Source organism: Oryctolagus cuniculus, chromosome 13 (assembly GCF_964237555.1).
Source record: "Oryctolagus cuniculus chromosome 13, mOryCun1.1, whole genome shotgun sequence".
Taxonomy (NCBI): Eukaryota; Metazoa; Chordata; class Mammalia; order Lagomorpha; family Leporidae; genus Oryctolagus; species Oryctolagus cuniculus.
In genome coordinates, this window is record NC_091444.1 from 79,245,245 (window position 1) to 79,266,464 (window position 21,220).

The following is a 21,220-nucleotide window of genomic DNA, read 5'->3' on the forward strand; positions in this document are numbered from 1 at the left end:
CTTCCCCTTTCAAAATGAATTTACAGTAACAGCTTTAACATGGTCGGTTTTGTCATGCATATTTTACCACCATATGAGGAAAAAGAGGGAGGGAGTATCCACTAACCAGCTGTGTGGTCTCCAAGTGAACCAGAAGCAATGTGAGAGAAGGCTGGCAGCTCACAGGGCCAGCATGGCTGAGGATGACACAGTACCTCCGTGACATCTCCCCTGGCTCTCCATCGCGGGCTTCCGGATTGAGGCAGCTGTAGGTGGCCCAGTGTTCAGTCATTGAGTCTCTTGACACTCCTTGTCAAGTAACCACCTTCTAAATTCTCAGTTGCTAGGCTGTGAATGCCATGACAGCAGCCATTATGTCATGGGCCATGACCACGTCTTGGCTTTCTTCCCCTCCTTCCTTGTCCTCTGTTCTGGCAGCCTGTAGAGGTCAGTTGGGGTCTGTTTACACATGGACGGTGAGTCCACTGTTATCTTCTAAGTAGGAATGCAGCTTGACATGACCCAGCCATTTTCATTATAAACATCCTGTCCAGTAGGTCTCCCTGGCACTCATCCCATTTAGTTTTTTTTTTTTTCTTGTGAAGATTTATTTGAACAGTAGAGTTACAGAAAGGGAGAGATAGATGTCTTCCACCCACTGGTTCACTCTCCAAATGGCCACAATAGCTGGAGCTGGGCCAATCCAGACAGAAGCCAGGAGCTTCTTCTGGGTCTCCCATGTGAGTGCAGGAGCCCAAATACCTGGGGCATCTTCTGGTGCTTTCCAGGTACATCAGTAAGGAGCTAGATCACAGGTGGAGCAGTCTGGACTCAAACTGGTGTCAGTATGGGATGCTGGCCCTTCAGGTGGTGGCTTTACCTGTATGCCACAGCACCAGCCCCAAGGATTTAGTTCTTCTTTAAATGTTTTGTAGAATGCATATGTGAATCCATCAGATCCTAGACTTTCTTGTTGGGAGACTTTCAGTATCTGTTTATTTATTTGAAAGGCATAAATACAGAAAGACAGAGGCAGAGAGAGAGAGAGAGAGAGTCTTCCATCTGCTGGTTCACTCCACAAATGGAGGCAATGGTCGGCGCTAGGCCAATCAAAAGCCGGAAGCCTGGTGCTTCTTTCAGGTTCCCCACGTGCGTCCAGGGACCCAAGGACTTGGGCCATCTTCCACTGCCTTCCCAGGCCATAGCAGAGAGCTGTATCGGATATGGAGCAGCTGAGACTTGAACCAGCACCCACATGGGATGCTGGCACCACAGGATGTCTTTTCTGGCTACGCCACAGCGCTGGCCCTGACTTTCAATTATTGTTTAAATCTTCATTACTTGTTATTGGTGTGTTTAGATTTTCTACATCCTGTCTTAATTAATTTTGGGAAGCTGAATCTTGGGAAGTGTTGAGGATTTATCTGTTTCCTTAAGGTTGTCAAATTTGTTTGCATATAATCATTCATGGTAGCTTCTTTTTTTTTTTTTTTTTTTTTTTTTTTTTTTGACAGAGTGGACAGTGAGAGAGAGAGAGACAGAGAGAAAGGTCTTCCTTTTCCGTTGGTTCACCCTCCAATGGCTACGGCTGGCGCACCGCACTGATCCGAAGGCAGGAGCCAGGTGCTTATCCTGGTCTCCCATGGGGTGCAGGGCCCAAGGACTTGGGCCATCCTCCACTGCACTCCCGGGCCATAGCAGAGAGCTGGACTGGAAGAGGGGCAACCGGGACAGAATCCAGTGCCCCAACCGGGACTAGAACCCGGTGTGCCAGCACCGCAGGCGGAGGATTAGCCTATTGAGCTACAGTGGCGCCAGCCCCATTGTAGCTTCTTATGATGGTTTGTTTTTCTGTCGTATCAGTTGCAATTGTCTCATTTTCATTTCTAATTTTATTTGTCCTTCCTTTGTTAATCTAATAGTTTGTCTACTTTGTTTTTCGGTAAATAAGCTTTTTTTGGGTGCCAAGACATTGTTTGGGACACCCACATCCTATATCAGCATGCCTTAATTCAAGTCTTAGCTCCAGTCCAGATCAGCTTCCTGCTTATGTACACCCTGAGAAATACCAGATGATGGCTCATGTGCTTGGGTCCCTGTCACATACGTGGGAGACCTGGAATGAGTTTTGGGCTCCTGGCTTTGGCGTGACATAGTCCTGACTGTTGCAGGCATTTAAAGCATGAATTCACAGGTGGCAGATCTTTTTGTCTGTTTCTTTCTCTGCTCTTCAAATATATTGAAAAACAAATGATAAATCAGGTTTTCATTGTGTTGGTCTTTTGCATTAAAAATTTTTTTGTTTACCAGTATTTGAAATGCACATCTGACTTTTATCATGCTACACCATAGAGCATTTTTCTGTTTGCCCAAAAGATGGCAGCACAAACACATCACATAAAGTAGCAGCAAAAACAGTGTATTTGGTCTGAAATTGAATGCTGATGTTAACTGCTTGTTTATTGTGACAGGTTATTTACAAAAGAATTACTAATTGGATTGTTTATGTTTCTTGCAAAATGCCTATACATGCATTGCAAAATTAGTATAAAGGAGAAAAAATGCAAGTTACCTGTTGTAGTACTGCTCAGATACAACCAGGGTTGAGTCTGATATTGACCTTCATGTTGGCAGGAATGTGATAGAAAGAGGAGACTACACATTTTTCAGACAAAATATGTCACCACCACCACCCAAGCAGCACAGTTGTTTTCTAATTCATCCTTTTACATCCAGTGTTTCTTGAGCCTTTTCCCCTGTGTGACTGAATTATTTGACTTGGCGACTTTGAAGAATGCATGATATTCCATCCTGTGAATGAGTTAAATTAGGCATGTTAATTGTCTTTAAATGATAAAGGATTTCCCATATACAAAATGTATGAAGAAAAATATTGTAGTCACCCAAATAATGTAACCAAATTTTTTAAATTTTAAAATATATTTCTGAAGCAAAGAGAGTCAGAGAGAAAAAGGGAGAGTTCCGATTAGCTGGTTTGCTTCCTAAATGCCTGCAAAGCTTGCTCTGAGTTGAGGCTAGAACCAGGAGCTGGACACTCAATCCAGGTCCTCCATGTGAGTGTCAGGAAGCCAATTACTTGAGTCCATCACTGCTCCCTTGAAGGATCGTCCTCAGCAGGAAGCTGGAAGCAGGTATCAAACCCAAGTACATTATTTTATTTTAATTATTTATTTGAAAATCAGAGCCACACAGAGAGAGAAGGGGAGGCAGAGGGAGAGAGTTGTCCTCCATCTGCTAGTTTACTCCCCCCCCCCCCCCCCCGCAACTGGCCACAATGGCCAGAGATGCTCCAATCCAAAGCCAGGAGCCAGGAGCCAGGAACCTCCTCCGGGTCTCTCACACGGGTTCAGGGGCCCAAGGACTTGGGCCATCTTGCACTGCCCTCCCAGGACATAGCAGAGAGCTGGACCAGCAGCGGAGCACGAACCGGCTCTGTGGTGTAGCCAGTGAAGCCACTGACTGCAGTGCTGACATCCCATATGGGCACTGGTTTGAGTCCCAGCTGCTCCACGTCCGATCAAGCTCTCTTCTATAGCCTGGGAAAGCAGTAGAAGATGGCCCAAGTCCTTGGGCCCCTGCACTGTGCGGGAGACCTGGAAGAAGCTCCTGGCTACTGGCATTGGATCAGCACAGCTCTGGCCATTGCAGCCAATTGGGGAGTGAACCAGCAGATGGAAGACCTCTCTCTCTCTCTCTCTCTCTCTCTTTCTCTCTCTCTGCCTTTCCTTCTCTCTCTGTGTAACTCTGACTTTCATGTAAATAATAAAATAAACCTTATAAAAAAAGAAGTGGAGCAGCCAGGCCTTGAACCCACTATGCCACAGCGCCCGCCCCCAAACCCATGTACTTTAAGATGAGAGACAGACAGCTTAACCCGTGCCTTTCTCCATAGGCTAAACATCCACCCCATTATCCACATTTAACACATGTTCACTTTTTTGCCATCTTTGCTTTAAATATTTTTAGAAACTATAATTTATAGATAGAATTGAAGAGTCCCTCTATATAATTAATTCCTGTCTTTACATCTGTATATTGTCACTCTACATCATAAAAGCATTTTTCCATTTGTCCAGAAGGTGGCAAAATAGGCACTTCAAATAAAGTAGCATGCAATTTCTGCATATTTGTTCTGAAATTGAACACTGATGTTAATTGATCAGTTCATTTTGACAAGTTTCAAATAAATAATTTGACGGTGCCGTGGCTCAATAGGCTAATCCCCCGCCTAGCGGCGCTGGCACACCGGGTTCTAGTCCTGATCGGGGTGCCGGATTCTGTCCCGGTTGCCCCTCTTCCAGGCCAGCTCTCTGCTGTGGCCAGGGAGTGCAGTGGAGGATGGCCTAAGTGCTTGGGCCCTGCACCCTGTGGGAGACCAGGATAAGCACCTGGCTCCTGCCTTTGGATCAGTGCGGTGTGCTGGCTGCAGCGCGCTGGTCACAGCAGCCATTGGAGGGTGAACCAACAGCAATGGAAGACCTTTCTCTCTGTCTCTCTCTCTCTCACTGTCCACTCTGCCTGTTAAAAAAAAAAGTTATTTGCACAAAAATATTTATTAGGTTGTTTTTTCTGATAAAATAACTATACAATCATTGTAAAATTGGTACAGAGAAGAAAAAAAATACAAGTTAACTTAGGAAGCACTTCTTGAATACAGCCAGAGTTAACAATCTGAAATTTATCTTCATGGTTATAGACACATGATAGAAAGAGATTACATAAAACTTATCTCGTCCATACAATTGTGTCTTTTTTTTTTTTTTTAAGATTTATTTATTTGTTTGAAAGGCAGAGTTACAGAGAGGAAGAGGCAGAGAGAGAGGGAGGGAAAGCGAGAGGAGGAGGGAGATCTTCCATCCCCTGTTTCACTCCCCAAATGACCGCAACAGCTGGAGCTGGGCTGATCTGAAGCCAGTAGCCAGGAGCTTCTTCCAGGTTTCCCATGCAGGTACAGGGGCCCAAGCACTTGGGCCATCTTCTACTGCTTTCCCAGGCCATAGCAGAGAGCTAGATCAGATATGGAGCAGCTGGGACTTGAACCAGTGCCCATAATGGGATGTCAGCACTGCAGATGGCAATTTTACCCACTGTGCCACAGCTCCAGCCCCACAGTTGGTTTCTAATTTGCCCTTTCACATCAAATGTTTAATGTGGAGCCCGCACTGTGGAGTAGCTGGTAAAGCCGCGGTCTGCAGTTTGAGTCCCCGCCGCTCCACTTCTGATCCAGCTCTCTGCTATGGTCTGGGAAAGCAGTGGATGATGGCCCAAGTCCTTTGGCCCCTGCCCACACGTGGGAAGACCTGGAGGAAGCTCCTGGCTCCTGGCTTCAGATCAGCAGAGCTTGGGCATTGTGGCTAACTGAGGAGTGCACCAGTGGATGGAAGACTTCTCTCTCTCTGCCTCTCCTTCTCTCTCTGTGTAACTTTGACTTTCAAATGAATAAATACATCCTTAAATAATGTATATTGTACCCTTTCCCCCATATCACTAAGTTCTTTGATGTGGAGGGTTTTAAGAGTGTTAAATTCTATGTATGCATTGTAACCTATTTCATTTTGTCCATGTTAACTCTTTTTTCTTTCTTTTTTTTTCAGGCAGAGTTAGACAGTGAGAGAGAGAGTTATAGACAGTGAGAGAGAGACAGAGAGAAAGGTCTTCTTTCCATTGGTTCACTATCCTAATGGTTGCTACAGCCAGCGCTGTGCCGATCCGAAGCCAGGAGCCCCAGGAGCCGGGTACTTCCTCCGGGTCTCCCATGCGGGTGCAGGGACCCAAGGACTTGGGCCATCCATTGCTGCCCTCCTGGGGCCACAGCAGAGGGCTGGCCTGGAAGAGGGGCAACGGGGACAGAATCCGGCGCCCCGACCGGGACTAGAATCCTGTGTGCTGCCGCCGCTAGGCGGAGGATTAGCCTATTGAGCCGTGGCACCGGCCTGAAAATATATCTTTTATGAATAATGGAATGTCTATATGGGCAAAACCAGTTTAGGTCATAACATTTTTAAGATTCATTTTATTTATTTGAAAGAGTTACGGACAGAACGAGAGACAGAAAGAGATCTTCAATTCACTGGTTTACTCTCCATTGGCCACAACTGGCCAGGGTTGGGCCAGCCATAAACCAGGAGCCAGGAGGTTCTTCGCGTCTCCCACCTGGGCTCAGGGGCCCAAAGAACTTGGGTCATCCTTCATCCTTCTCTGCTTTCCCAGGAGCATTAGCACGGAGTTGGATTGGGAGTGAAGCAGCCAGATATGAAAGGGTGCCCGCCCATAGAGCATGTCCGTCACAGGCCACAGCTTAATCCGCTGGCTACAACCCGGGTACCGGTCATTATTTCAAAATCTCTTCTTCTCACATGCTAAGAAAGATCTGGTAACCCAAGAGGCTCCTAATTCATTTGCTTGCCCTATGAAGAAAGACCTAATGAACATGAAATAGGCTACAGAGGCAATGGGCCTTGGGGAATTCAGGCAGAATGAAATTCATGCCTCCCTAATTCCCATTCCAGAGCAGACTCTTGGCTCCCCCTCTGCCAGCTCCGAAATGGCCAGATAGGTGGGGGGCGGGACTCTTCGTCCCCTAGCAACCACAGCCTGTTCCCTGATTGGCTAATCGCTGCGCAGCCGCCATTTTCAAATCCCCGGATGACGGTGGCGGAGGCGCTCTGCTGGCAGGCGCTTTCTGCTTTGCGGAAGCTGGTGGGCGCCGTGCCCATCCTTGCCGGTCTCCCAGGCAGCCGGCCACCGCCCCACCCCCCTCCTCCACACCATGGAGCCCGAGCTGGCGACTCAGAAGCAGCCGCGACCGCGTAGGCGAAGCCGTCGCTCTTCTGGGCTTAGCGCGGATGGCGCCGCGGGGCCTTCGGCGGATGCCCCCGGGGAAGGGCCTGAGGAAAAGTGAGTGCGGGGATGTGGTGGGGACTGGGGCCAGGCTGGAGGTGAGTGTGGCGTGCGGGATGAGGATCAGAACCGGGGCTGGGTTGGGGGCGGGGAGCGGGGAGTAGGGTGTGTGTGGAGGGGTAAGGGGCGGGGAGACGTGAGGTGGGTGCTCTCGGGAGCTGAGTACCAGTGAGCAAGGAGGGGCGATTGTGGGCCCGGCCTGAGACCCCCAAGCGGCGACTTCCCAGCCCTGTGAGGAAGAGCAGGACTTGTTGACAATCTCCAGGCTCTTTCCGAGGGAGGTGTTAAACAAAACCGCGGGGATTTTGTTCTGCAGACCCAATTGGCTGACTATGGCTTAGAGTTTCCGAATACAAACGCTCAGATCGAAGCTGATGGGGACTGGAGATTGTCACTGAAGCAGACACCAAACTTAGAGCCTAAAGGAGTTTACATCTTTGCAAGAACTGTCGTGTCGGTGAACACAGCACAGCTCAAAGCTCCCAGCCTCTGGTGTAAGGAAATCAAAGAGGACGGTTGCCGGCTTTTCCATTAAGACATTTCAGATTCTGGGTTGTATATGTCTGTGTATCTGGAAAGGGTGGATACTAGATGTGGATTTCTGAAAGCTGTGTCTCGCGAGGAGCCCTGTGAAAAGAACTGAGAGCAGTGCTTCCTCTAAGGTAGTACTGCACTGAGTAGCTTCCAGTTACAGATTATGTAGCTTTGATGGAGTTCCCTCACATCTCTTCCTTGTCTGTAAAATGGGTATTACCATAGTGTCCATCTCATATAAGGTGCGAAATTCATTCGATTATGTATTGAATGTGAAATACTTACCATAGGGCCCATATAAAGAAAGCACTCAATAAATGTTGACTGTTATGTCAGTTTTTATTTGTAATAATTCCACATTGCTCCATCTTTTCAGAAGTCTCATTTAACATTGTTTTAGGTAAAAAATGCAGGCCTTTATGTAATTTTCATGCCTGTATATGCCAATCCTTTTTAAATTTTTTAAAAATTTATTCATTTGAGAGATTTGGGAAGGGAGAGAGACACTACATTACTTGAGCCATCACTGCTGCTTCCTGGGATCTGCGATAGCAGGAAGCTGGAGTGAAGAACCTGGGTGGGTACTCAAATAAGGGATGGGAGAGTCCTAAGCAGCAGCTTAACCACTAGGCCAGAGGCCTGCGCCTCAATCCAACTCCCCCTTTTTTGTATTGCAGTTTGTTTACTTATTTGAAAGTCAGAGTGACAAAGAGGAGATATCTTCCCCTGCTAATTTACGCTGCCAGGTGGCTGAAATGTCCAGTGCCGGTCCAGGCCAAAGCCAGGATTCTAAAACTCTCTCTTGGTCTCCCACGTGAGTTGCAGAGATCCAAGTATTTAGGCCATTTTACTGTGCCCTCCCAGAAGCATTATCAGGGAGTTGGGTCAGAAGCAGAGCAACCCCCTGCTGTGCCACAATGCCAGCCCCCTCAGTTCCTTTTTGAGAAATAGAAAAATACTTTGTTTTCATCAACAAGGCATTTATAAACTCATTGTAAATTACTCTGCAGAGAACTAGACTTTTTAAAGCTGCCAGAAGGAAGTCATCATCTCTGAGGCTGAGAAATAAGGGAACCAGGAAAAGATTAGTTAAGGAAAAAAGAAAATAGAATGTTAAAAAGATCAGATGGAGGCAGTGTTAAATTTATTCTGCATTCATTCAGTAATACCATCGAGTACCTGCACTGGTGCAAGGCATTGTAGATACAGGACATTGGAGTTAACAAAACAAATGAAGTCCTTGTTGTCAGGAAGCTTCGATTTTGGTTGGGGTAAAAGAAAAAATCAAATATACAAAATATCCAGCAGTCACATTGTGAAGAGAATTAAGGCATGACAAGGGGGTAGAGACAGAGAGGGTAGTGTTGCTGTTTCTGAAAGATCACAAGGAAAGTCTCTCTGGTGATATAGGTGACCTTTGAGCAGAGAACTAAAGGAAGTACAGAAGAAACCTAGCCATATGAATATTTGGGAAAGTGTTTTGGGCAAAGAGAAAAGCAAGAGCAAAGACTTTGAAGTAGAATCCTATTTGATTTGTTCAAGGAACTTCAAATAAAACAGGGTGACTGGAGTGAAACAAGGGAGTGGGGAATGTGAGATGATAAAGTCAATGAGATGACTGGAGTCAGAGCATGTAGTATCTGATGGACCATTGTAAGGACTCTAAATTTGACTTAGTGAATTGGAAAGCAAGAGGAAATGAATGATGTGATATATATATACACACACACATATAATTTGACAGATAGACAGTGAGAGAGAGAGACAGAGAGAAAGGTCTTCCTTCCATTGGTTCACCCCCCAAATGGCCACGCTGCGCTGCGCCGATCTGAAGCCAGGAGCCAGGTGCTTCTTCCTGGTCTCCCATGAGGGTGCAGGGCCCAAGCACCTGGGCCATCCTCCACTGCCCTCCCGGGCCACAGCAGAGAGTTGGACTGGAAGAGGAGCAGCCAGGACTAGAACCCGGCGCCCATATGGGATGCCAGCACCGCAAGCGGAAGATTAACCAAGTGAACCACGGTGCCGGCCCCGTGATGTATATTTTTAAAAGATGCTTCTGGCTGTTATGCAGCAAGGATAGAAGCATGTTGAGATGATATGTGAAAGTCAAAGATGGTTAAAAAAAATGCATATTTGGGATGTGTTTTGAAGGTGGAGCCAGTAGGATTTGTAGACCTATTCAATATCAAGTTAAAAGAAACAGAAATAATGAATGTAAGGTTTTGGCCTGAGCTATAGGAATAGGTATCCATATTCTCAGAAAGAAAAGACTATAGCATAAGTTTGCTTTAGGATATGTTGTAAGGTGCCTGTCGAAGAGTTTATTATAGCCATTTTTTATTTCTTTTATTGAGTATATTTTCAGATGAGAGAGTACATGAATCATAAGTGTTTATTTAGCTCAGTGAAATTTCATAAAGGGCATACATCTGTATAAGTAGATGTAAATTTGGGAATTGTCCGCATAGAGACTTCAAATATTGTTATAATGTCTCTAGATAGTATAAATTAAAAAAAAAAAATTGAAGAACTAAACCCTGAGACACTCCCAAAATTTAAAGGTAAGAGTAGGGAACTAACCTTGTGACGCAGCAGGTTAAGCCACCACTGTGTTGCTGGCAACCCATATGGGCACTAGTTTGTGTCCTGGCTGCTCCACTTCAATCCAGCTCCTTTCTAATAATGTCTGGGAAGGCAGAGGAAGATGGCCCAAGTGCTTTGACTCCTCCACTCACATGGGAAACCCAGATGGAGTTCTTGGCGCCTGGCTTGGACCTAGACCAGCCCTGGCCATTGCAGCCCTTTGGGGAGTGAACCTATGGGTGGAAGTTCTTTCTCTGTAACTCTGCCTTTCATATTAATAAATCTTAAAAAAAAAAAATTAAAGGTCAGAGTAGGAGTGGTTGTTGTGTTACAGAGAGTTAAGCCACTGTTTAGGATGTCTGTATCCCACTTGGACTGCCAGTTGGAATCCTGACAGCTGTATTGCTAGTGTTTTTTGGATATAGATATTCACTAAATTACATGAGATATTCAGCACTTTATTATGAAATAGGCTTTGTGAGAGATGATTTTTCCCAACAGTAGACCAATGTTAGTGTTCTGAGCACATTTAAGGTAAGATATGGTGTTCGGTATGGTACATCTATTAAATGTATTTTCAGCTTATGATATTTTCCAGCTGTAATGTTTATGGGAAGATAACCCCATCATAAGTAGAGGAGCATCTCTAATGAACCTAGAAGAGTTTGTAGTGGGCAGTGAAGAGACTATGGTGTGGTTTATTAAGGAAATATGTAAGTGTCAGGTACTGGCAATATGGGAATAGAAAATATTGACCTTAACCTTTAAAAACTTAAAAGCTAAGGCAAGAAGGGTAAGTATGTTGCAGTCTGTGTTATGGCAGGGAGATTAAGCTGCTGCTTGCAACACTGGCATCCCATATCAGAGTGCCATTGCAAGTCCTGATCTGCTTCCAATCCAGCTCCCTCCTAATGTGTCTGGGAAAGCAGCAGAAGATGGTCCAAGTACTTGGGCCCTTCAACTCACTTGAGAGACTGATTGGGCTCCTGGCTTTGTTTGGCCCAGCCCTGGCTTGTGGCCATTTGGGGAGTGAAACAGCACGTTTAAGATCAATCACTCTCTGTCACTCCTTTACTCCCACTCTCTGTCACTATGCCCTTCAAATAAATAAATATTTTTAAAAGGAGAAGTATGTTAATAATTATAATAGTGTGTGATAAAAGTTATTGTGGTGTATGTAGAATGCCATAGATGCAAATTAAAGGAACACCTAATCCTGACTGGAGAAAACAGGAATTCTTTATTGTAATCACTGAGTCTTGGAGGACCAGTTTAGAGAGCAGGTGTAAATGGGTGACATCAGGTAGGGAAGAAGCATGTAAAAAGGCCCTGATGAGTAATGGGTATCACAGCTAGTTCACTGTAGCTAGACACTAGTTATATAGAAGAGGAGACTAAGATAGGGATAGAGAAGAGGTGGTGATGAGAGTTTAGGCCAAAGAAATAAGAGCCACATTTTAAGGAGCCATGTATGCCATGACCGAGTTTGGGTTGTATCTTAAAGGTGATTTCTCAGTCAACAGTACCTAGATGAGTGTTTGAATTTGGTAGTTGGTGGTTGGTCTGGAGAATGGGAGACATTGAGTATGGATTACACTTTTAAGAACAACATTTGTTGGGGCCAGTGCCATGGCATGGTGAGTAAAGCTGCCACCTGTAGTGCCAGAATCCCATAGGGGTAGTGGTTCTAGTCCCGGCTGCTCTATTTCTGATCCAGCTCTCTGCTGTGGCCTGGAAACACAGTACAAGGTGGCCCATGTCCTAGGGCCCCTGCAGCCATGTGGGAGACCCAGAAGAAGCTCCTGACTCTTGGCTTCGGATCAGCCCATTTCTGGCTGTTGCAGCCATTTGGGGAGTGAACCAGTACAGGGAGGATCTCTCCTCTCTCTCTCTCCCTCTCTCTCTCTCTCTCTCTGCCTCTTCCTGTCTGTAACTCTGCCTTTCAAATAAATGAAATTTTAAAAAAGTAAAGCATATTTCCTTCTCTCCAAAAATTTGATTAAAAAAAAAAAAAGAACAACATTTGTAGGGCTAGGTTTGTGGCAAGGTGGGTAAAACCACTGCCTGCAATGCTGACATCCTATATGGGTGCCAGTTCAAGACCCAGCTGCTCCAGTTCCCATCCAGCTTCCTGCTCATGTGCCTGGGAAAGCAGTGGAGGATGGCTCGAATGCCTTAGGCCTCTGCACGTATGTGGGAGACCCAGAAGAAGTTCCTGGCTTCACCCTGGCCCAGCCCTGCCTGTATCGGCCGTTTGAGGAGTGAACCAGCAGATAAAAGATCTCTTTCTTTCTGTCTCTCCCTCTGTAACTCTGCCTTTCAAATAAATAAAAATAAATCTTTAAAAAAAATGACAGCATTTGCAGGATAGATCCCAAAAAGGTTAATCTTGGTATGCTGAGGGGAATAACCAAGTGTAGAGGGAGAAGTTGAAGAGACAGGAGACAAGAAAAATTGGCTAAACAAAGATCCAAGAAAGCAGAAATGAATAGAAACCAAATTAAAAGTAGAGAATCTAGCCTGACAAAAAGCAATGGATGACACAGTTATCTGTGTGTTTTGGGAGGGGTGAGTAGGACTTTGAGGATTTCCCATCAGGCTTCTATTTTATGTGAAGTAGGAGGCTATATCTGCTGAGAAGAGTGGAGACATAGGCAGGGTGAGGAGAGTGATGAAGAACCCTGGAGGGAAAATAATTCATCTCCCATTTTTTAGTAAGTCTATGTAGAATATGGTACGGTAGCATCAGTTACATTAGTAGGGCAAGAAACAACTATTTAAATATGATGTGAAATCTAGAAGTCATAAAGAGGTTGATCTCTCTCACTATAAATATGGAAAAACATTTGCAAGAAAAACCCACTATAATTTTGAAAGACGGAAAACACAGTCTATAAGAAAATGAAAGTATCATTGTCTTTTTAAAAAAATAGATAGGAGCAGAGATGTGTTTGGAACACTTGCATCCCATATGAATACTGGCTTCTCTGCTTCCAGTCCGGCTCCCTGCTAATACACACAGTCATGGGCCGCAGCAGATGATGGCTCAAGTACTTGGGTCCCTTCCACCCTCTGGGAGACCCAGATTTTGAGTTCCAAACTCCTGGCTTTGATCTGGCTGTTTGATGCAATTGGAGAGTGAATCAGTAGATGGAAAATTTGTCTGTCCCTCTTCTTTTTTTTTTTTTTTGTATTTGACAGGTAGAGTTATAGACAGTGAGAGAGAGAGAAAGGTCTTCCTTCCGTTGGTTCACTCCCCAAATGGCCGCTATGGCTGCCGCTGTGCTGATCCATTGGGGGGGGGGGGTGAACCAACAGAAAAGGAAGACCTTTCTTTCTGTCTCTCTAACTGTCCACTCTGCCTGTCAAAAAAAATAAAATAAATAAATAAAATAAATAAATAAATAAATAAAGTTCATGGAAAATGGAATTCAAAGATAAGTTTATTTTAGTGCCAGATTTTTTGAGATTCTGTACAATTAAAATACTCATTTTCCATAAACTTTTTGAAGACCCCACATATTAGTGTTGCTTTATAGTAAGTTTTGAAAACAAGAAATATAAATTCTCCTACTTTGTTCTTTTTTCCAGATGTTTTGGCTATGCCTAGTCATTTGCAGTTCCCATGAATTTTAGAATCATCTTGTCAGCTGGGATTCAGATGGGGGTTGTATTAAATCTGTAGATGAATTTGGAAGTATCATCATTTTTATGTATTTGAAAAGCAGAAAAAAGACACACACAGACAGAAGAGATTTCCCATGTACTGGTCCACTCCCCAAGTGGCTTGCAACAGTTAGGGCTAGTCCAGGCTGAAGCCAGGAGTCCAGAACTCTGTCCAGGTCTCCATGCAAGAGGTAGGAGCCCAACTATTTGAGCCATCACCTGTTGCCTTGAAGGGTATGCATAAGCAAGAAACTTGAATCAAAAGCAGAGCCAGAACTCGAACCTAGACACTAAGGTATGGGATGTGGACATCCCAAGTAGCGTTTTAACAAATAAACCAAATGCCTACCCCATGAATATTGACATTAAGTCTTCCCATCTATGAACAAGAATGTTTTCATCATTTTAATTTTTTCAATAATGTTTTATAGTTTTCAGAGTATAATTTTGTACTTTTTGCTAAATTTATTCCTGTTTTTTTAAATTTTTGGTGCTATTACAAATGGAATTGAACTTTTAATTTTATTTTCAGTTTGGTTATTTCAGGTGTATAGAAATGCAATTGATTTTTGTATATTGATGTTGTAGTTTGAAAACTTGCTGAACTCTTTATTAGATTCAATAGCTTTTTAGTGATTTCATTAGGATTTTTGATATACAAAGTCATGTCATCAGCAAATAAAAATAATTTTACTTCTTATTCCAGTATGAATACCTTTTATTTATCTTTTCTGATAGTTATGGCTAGGACCTCTATTCTGCTGTTGAATAGATGTGGTGAAACTGGAAATCCTTGTCTTGTTTTCCTGATTTTAGGAGGAAGATGTGCAATCTTTTACTACTAAGTAGGATATCAGCTGTGAGTTTTTTATAAATGTCCTTGATTGGGTTGAGGAAGTTCTCTTCCATTTGTAGTTTCTTAAAGTGATTTTAATCATGAAAGGTGATGAGATTTTTTCAAATGCTTTCTTTTTTATTGGAGAGATTTTTTTTTTTTAACTAACATGGTATATTCTGATGTATTACATTAATTGATGTTTTAGATGCCAAAACAACTTTTTTTCCTGATATAAGTACTGGTTGGTCATGGTGTATAAATTTTTATATATTACTGTAACTTGTTATTATTTGTTTGACTCTTCAGTTTTTTTTTTTTATAGAAAGCTTTTGTTTAATAAATATAAATTTCTTAAGTACAACTTTTGGATTATAGCATTTCTTCCCCCCATATCCACCCTCCCACCCCCAAACCATCCCACCTCCTACTCCCTCTCCCATCCCATTCTTCATTAAGACTCATTTTTAATTATCTTTATATACAGAAGATCAACTCTATACTGAGTAAAGATTTCAACAGTTTGTACCCACACAGACACACAAAGTATAAAGTACTGTTTGAAGACTAGTTTTACCATTAATTCTCATAGTGCAACACATTAAGGACAGAGGTCTCTCATGGGGAACAAGTGCACAGTGACTCCTGTTGTTGATTTAACAATTGACATTCTTATTTATGATGTCAGTGACCACCTGACTCTTGTCATGGGCTACCAAGGCTATGGAAGGCTCTTGAGTCCACAGACTCCGATTTTATTTAGACAAGGTCATAATCAAAGTGGAAGTTCTCTCCTCCCTTCAGAGAATGGCACCGCTTTCTTTAATGGCCTCTTCTTTCCACCAGGATCTCACTCACAGAGATCTTTCATGTAGGTCATTTTTTGCCACCAGTGTCTTGGCTTTCCATGCCAACTCTTCAATTTTTATTAAATTGTATCTTACTACAAATAAATGCAACTTTTGCATGTATAGCGGTCTTATTTCATCCACTATTTCTCTTTTTATTCTTTCTTTTTTTATTAATAGAGAAAAAGATTTATGCATTCCATAGATAGAGTTTCAGGAAGACAACCACACTTCCCTTCCTCCTCCCCTCCCTCTTAAATACTTTCTGTCTCCCTGCGCTCTTTCCCTTTAATAAGTTTTTGCAAAGACATAATTTTAATACATTGTATTCACAGGCTTAATTCACCACTAACCATAATCCATATTCTTAAGAGATATTGGTCTATAGTTTTTGGTTTTGTGATGTCTGTCTGATTTTACTATTGGAATAATACTGACCTCAGTGAGTTGAGAAGTGTTCATGTTTTTAGAAAAGTGTAGGAAGAAATGGAATTAATTATTTAAATACGTGGTAAAATTGAATGGTGAAGCTTTCTGGGCCTGAACATTTTGTCTGTCAGGGTGGGACAGCTTGGGGAGGTTGGTTTTTTGTTATTGTTTTTAATCCAGTGTCTTCCCTTGCTGTAAATCTATTAAGATAGTCCTGCCAGCGCCGTGCATCAATAGGCTAATCCTCAGCCTTGCGGTGCCGTCACACCAGGTTCTAGTCCCGGTCGGGGCGCCGGATTCTGTCCCGGTTGTCCCCCTTCCAGGCCAGCTCTCTGCTGTGGCCAGGGAGTGCAGTGGAGGATGGCCCAAGTCCTTGGGCCCTGCACCCCATGGGAGACCAGGAGAAGCACCTGGCTCCTGCCATCGGATCAGCGCGGTGCGCCGGCCACAGAGGCCATTGGAGGGTGAACCACCGACAAAGGAAGACCTGTCTCTGTTTCTCTCTCTCTCTCACTGTCCACTCTGCCTGTCAAAAAAAAAAAAAAAAAAGATAGTCCTAATAGATTTCCTTGAGTCAATTTCCCTGCGTTTCCTTGAGTCAGTTTCAGTTTTCTATTTCTTGAAGAACTTGTTCACTTTTATGAATTTTTAAATATATTTACTTATTTTACTTCAGAGGCAGGGGAAGAGAGAGGGGGAGAGATAGCAAACTTGCATCCACTGGTTTACTCTCCAGATGTCCACAACAGCTAGGACTGGAGCAGACTGAAGACAAGAGGTAGGATCTGAGAACTCATTCCAAGTCTCCAACCTAGGTAGTAGGGACCCAGCTACTTAAGCTATCACCTGCAGCCTCCTAGGGTGCACATTAGCAGGAAGCTGGACTCAAAAGCAGAGCTGGCATTCAAATCTAAGCAGTCTGATAAAAGATTTAGGCAACTCCGCCAGCGCCGCGGCTCACTAGGCTAATCCTCCGCCTTGCAGCGCCGGCACATCGGGTTCTAGTCCCGGTCGGGGCGCCAGATTCTGTCCTGGTTGCCCCTCTTCCAGGCCAGCTCTCTGCTGTGGCCAGGGAGTGCAGTGGAGGATGGCCCAGGTTCTTGGGCCCTGCACCCCATGGGAGACCAGGAGAAGCACGTGGCTCCTGCCATCGGATCAGCGCGGTGCACTGGCCACAGCGCGCCGGTCTTGGCGGCCATTGGAGGGTGAACCAAGGGCAAAGGAAGACTTTTGTCTCTCTCTCTCACTGTCTACTCTGCCTGTCCAAAAAAAAAAAAAAAAAGATTTAGGCAACTCAACCATCATCTCAAAAAATAGGCCAACCTGTCTGCCCCAGAATTGGTCCATTTTATCAAAGTTAACTAGGTTGCTGATGTACAGTTGTTTATAGTATTGCTTTATAATGCTTGAGTTTCCTTCTTGAGTTGTTCTTCCTCTTTCCAAAAACTCCGCTTTGGCTTCATTGATTTTTCTCTACTATTTTTCTGTTCTTTGTTAACATTAATTTTACTCTAATCTTTATCATTGTCTTCTTTCTACTTGCATTAGGTTTAATTTACTCTTCTTTTTCCAGTGTGTTAAGGTCGAAGGTTAAGTTACTGAATTGAGATTTTTTTTTCTTATTGTAGGCATTTAGAGTTATAAATCTTGTGAATATAGCTGCTTCTTACAAGTTTTGCTTATTAAATATTCATCATCATTAATCTAAAAATATTTGCAGATTTTCCTTCCATTTCTTTGAGCCTTTGACTTTTTAGGAGTGTGTTGGGGCCAGCATTGTGGTATAGTGGGCTACCTGCAATGCTGGCATCCCATATGGGCACTGGTTGGAGTCCCATCTGCTCCACTTCCCATCCAGCTCCCTGCTGATGTGCATGGGAAAGCAACGGAAGATGGCCCGAGTGCCTGGGCCCCTGCACCAACATGGAAGATCCTGGAAGGAGCTCCTGGCTCCTGGCTTCAACCTGGCCCAGCCCCTGGCTGTTGCAGCCATTTGGGGATGGAAGATGTCTCTCTCTCTTTCTGTCTCTCTCTCTCTCACTCTGCCTTTCAAATAAATATTTTTTTTAAAAAAAGGAGTATGTTATTTTACACATATCTGTGAGTTTTCCAAATTTCACTTGCTACTGATTTCTCATTTCATTGTGGTTGGAGAATATATTTTGTGTTATTTCTTTCCTTTCAACATATTGAGGTGTTTTATGTCCTAGAATATAATCTAGCAAGAATAATGTTCCAAGTCCAATCGAGTGTGTATTCTAGTTTATTGTCCTATGTGGTGTTCCGAAGATGTCTGTTTGGTCTGGTTGGTTTATAGTGTTCAATTCTTCTGTTTCCTTACTCTTGTCTAGTTAGTCTACCATTATTGAAAATGATGTGTTGAAGTCTCCAGATGTTATTGTCTATTTTTCCTTTAATTTCTGTCAGTGTTTGCTTTATGTAATTTGTCCTGTTACTAGGTGCATACAAAGCTATATTTTCCTGATGATTTGGTTTTTTTTTCATGTTTTTTTAGCATTATAAAATGATCTTACCTTTGATAACTTTTTTGTTTTAAAATTATTTTATCTAATGCCCATATAGCTACTCCAGCTTTCTTATGGTTTGTTGTTTGAATGGTATATCTGTTTCTGTCCATTTACTTTCAAATTGAAAGGTATGTCTTTTGTAGACAGTATATAGTTGAATCATGTCGTTTTCTGTTTTTAATTTAGTCTGACAGTTTCTATCTTTTGATTGGGTTATTTATTCCATTCACATTTGATGTCATTTATTTAGTTGGATTTGTGCCTGCCATTTTACTTGTTTTTTGTATGATTTGGTTGTCTGTTCCTCCTTTATTGCCTTTTAATTTTAATTTCTCTACTGAGTTTTTCAGTAGAACTGCTTTTACTTGTCCTATTTTTTTGGTGTATGAATTTAAATAACTGTCTCAGGTGACTTGCGTTCAGCCTGAAATGTTTTCTTTTTTTTTTTTTTTTATGCAGCTAAATTTATTTTCACAACACATTACATTTTGTAAAAATGGTCAACAGCAAAGGGACAAAAAGGAAAAACCCTTCTTTGGGGATGAACAAGCCGCTCTGGATGCCAGGAACTGCTCTCCTGGATACAGTGTGAGGGAGGGAAATCAAACTTGACTGACTGACTGACTGACACATGAGGCGTGGATTAGCATAAGCCTGGCCCACTAGAGAGCTCTTGGCTTTATTCATTACATTGTGCTCATAACGGGAAATGTTTTTCACATTGCTTATGAGGTCCTGGATTTGTGTTGCAATGCTTACAAATGAGAGTGCATCTGAGAACAGGAGGGGCGCCCTGGGGCCTCCAGTCCTGGGCCTTGTGTAACAGGGTACTCTTGTAAGTGTCTATCTTGAACTCAGTAGGTGGATTTTAGAAGAAGTAGCAGTGCCAACAGTTTATCAACAAGAAGTGGAGGTGGGTGTAATGTCCCTTCATGCAATGAGACAGACAGACAAAAACCAGTGGTCCTAATTAACCAGGGATGATCTTTGAGCCAGGGGGAGACAAAGGGCACGTGGACATGTCTAGCGCCGAGGTGAACTCACACATGCCGTGAAGGGCATCGCCGTGAAGCACCGCGCAGTGCTTGGGTCTGCAAAATAAGCTCTGTAGCCGTGGGCAGGTTGGCTTGGCCCCTTGGCGCCGCCCAGGAGCACACAGTTGAGGTGGCAGGCCTGTGTCTATCTAGCTGCTTTTAAAAACTAAAAGGAACAGGGAGCATTTTGCCTTTTCCTCTACATATTCCAGTAGAAATGTGACTACAAGTCATTAGAAAACCACCTTTTAGGCAATGTATAGTTCACTGTGTTAAGGTCGAAGGTTAAGTTACTGATTTGAGATTTTTTTTTCTTATTGTAGGCATTTATGTTTTCTTTAATATTTCTTCTAAGACAAGTCTGCTAGCAACAATATCTATTTGTTTATCATATAATGTCTTCATTTTGCCTTCAGTTTTGAAAGATCATTTACAATTTTTGTTGATAGAATTTTCCCCCTTCTTTGGGTATTTTAAATGTTATCTCACTGCTTCTGACCTTTCATTGTTTCTTTGAAAAATTTAACTACTAATCTAGTTGGGGGGTTCCTTGTAACAATGAGTAATTTTTTTTCTTGCTGCTTTTAAGATTTTTCTCCTTATCTTTGACTTTTACCATTTTTACTTTGATGTGTTTATTTGTGGATGTCTGTTTTTATCTTACTAGGAGGAGTTCATTGCACTTCCTGAATATATAGATTTTTGTTTTTCTTTAAATTTGAGACATTTCAAACATTGTTTCTCTTTTTTTATTTTAGGATGCATTTACTTATTTGAAAGGCAGAATTACAGAGAGAGAGAGAGAGAGAAAGAGAGAGAAATTTTCCATCCACTGGTTAATGCTCCAAATGGCTGCAATGGCTGCAACTATGCCAGGCTGAAGCCAGGAGCCTGGAACTCCATCCAGATCTCCCATATGGGTGCAGGGAGCCTGAGTACTCAAGTCATTTCCACTGCTTTTCCAGGCTCTTTAGCTGGATCAGAAGTGAAGCAGCCAGGTCTTAAACTGGTTCCCATATGATATGCCAGCATCATAGCCGATGGTTTAGCCTGCTGCCCCACAATGCTGGTCCTATCCATTGTTTCTTTGAATACTTTTTCTATACTTTTGCTTCTTGTTCTCTTTTCTCATTACATGTAGTTGGAGGGAAAGCTAAGAGATCAAACAAAATTTCATAATTAATATATTTATATGAAATAATACTAACAGAAATTTATCTTAAGGTAAAAGTATATCACAACTTGTTTTCATAGTAAAAAGTTAGAAAAAATGGCAATGATAAATAGATTATGGTATTATATAAATGAAATATCATTGACTATAATTTTTACTTCATATTTCAGGTGGAATTTATTTGATAAATTATATATGATTACTTCAAAAATCTCATGGAAAATTGAATTAAAAGGTGACTATTTTAGTACAAAAATTTTTGGACTCTGCATAGATTTTTCCTAATGTGCATACTATGAGCTTTCCAAAGAACCCCTATGTATGGGTTTCCAAACATTTTTGCAGCCAAATGATCTTACATTTTAATTCCATTTTTTCCATTAATTTAGTTCAGCACCTTCATCAAACATTTATTTGAGGTTTTGAGTTGTTTGTTTTTGGTGCTTATCCTGTGTGTGCCTTTGAAGGTTTCTCTTAAGCAGCAGTTCTGTTTTCTTGGGGCCACTAGACACCTTTATATGTTAAAAATTATTTAAAACTCTAACCAGTTCTTGTTTATGTATTTATATTTATCAGATAAGAATTAAAACTGATAAAAATATTGTCATAATCATTGCATGTCATAAGTTACATAACTTTTGAAACGTAATTCTTTGCTAAAACAAAAATAAAAATGTATAGAAGAGTGG

General features: G+C 42.5%; 2 protein-coding genes across 3 annotated transcripts in view; one reads left to right on the forward strand and one right to left on the reverse strand.

The window, feature by feature from the left end:
• Window positions 1-283, reverse strand: part of TUBAL3 (tubulin alpha like 3) — a 41,521-nt gene extending 41,238 nt beyond the window's left edge. For both annotated transcript variants that reach the window (XM_051834764.2, XM_051834765.2), the window contains exon 1: window positions 107-283. The gene's annotated coding sequence lies outside the window, so the exon portion shown is untranslated. The remainder of the gene's footprint in view (window positions 1-106) is intronic.
• Window positions 284-6,625: 6,342 nt separating this feature from the next.
• Window positions 6,626-21,220, forward strand: part of NET1 (neuroepithelial cell transforming 1) — a 58,956-nt gene continuing 44,361 nt past the window's right edge. Inside the window, exon 1 of the mRNA XM_002721685.5 lies at window positions 6,626-6,897. Within this exon, the coding sequence (XP_002721731.2) occupies window positions 6,770-6,897 (128 nt within the window). The 5' untranslated portion in view covers window positions 6,626-6,769. The remainder of the gene's footprint in view (window positions 6,898-21,220) is intronic.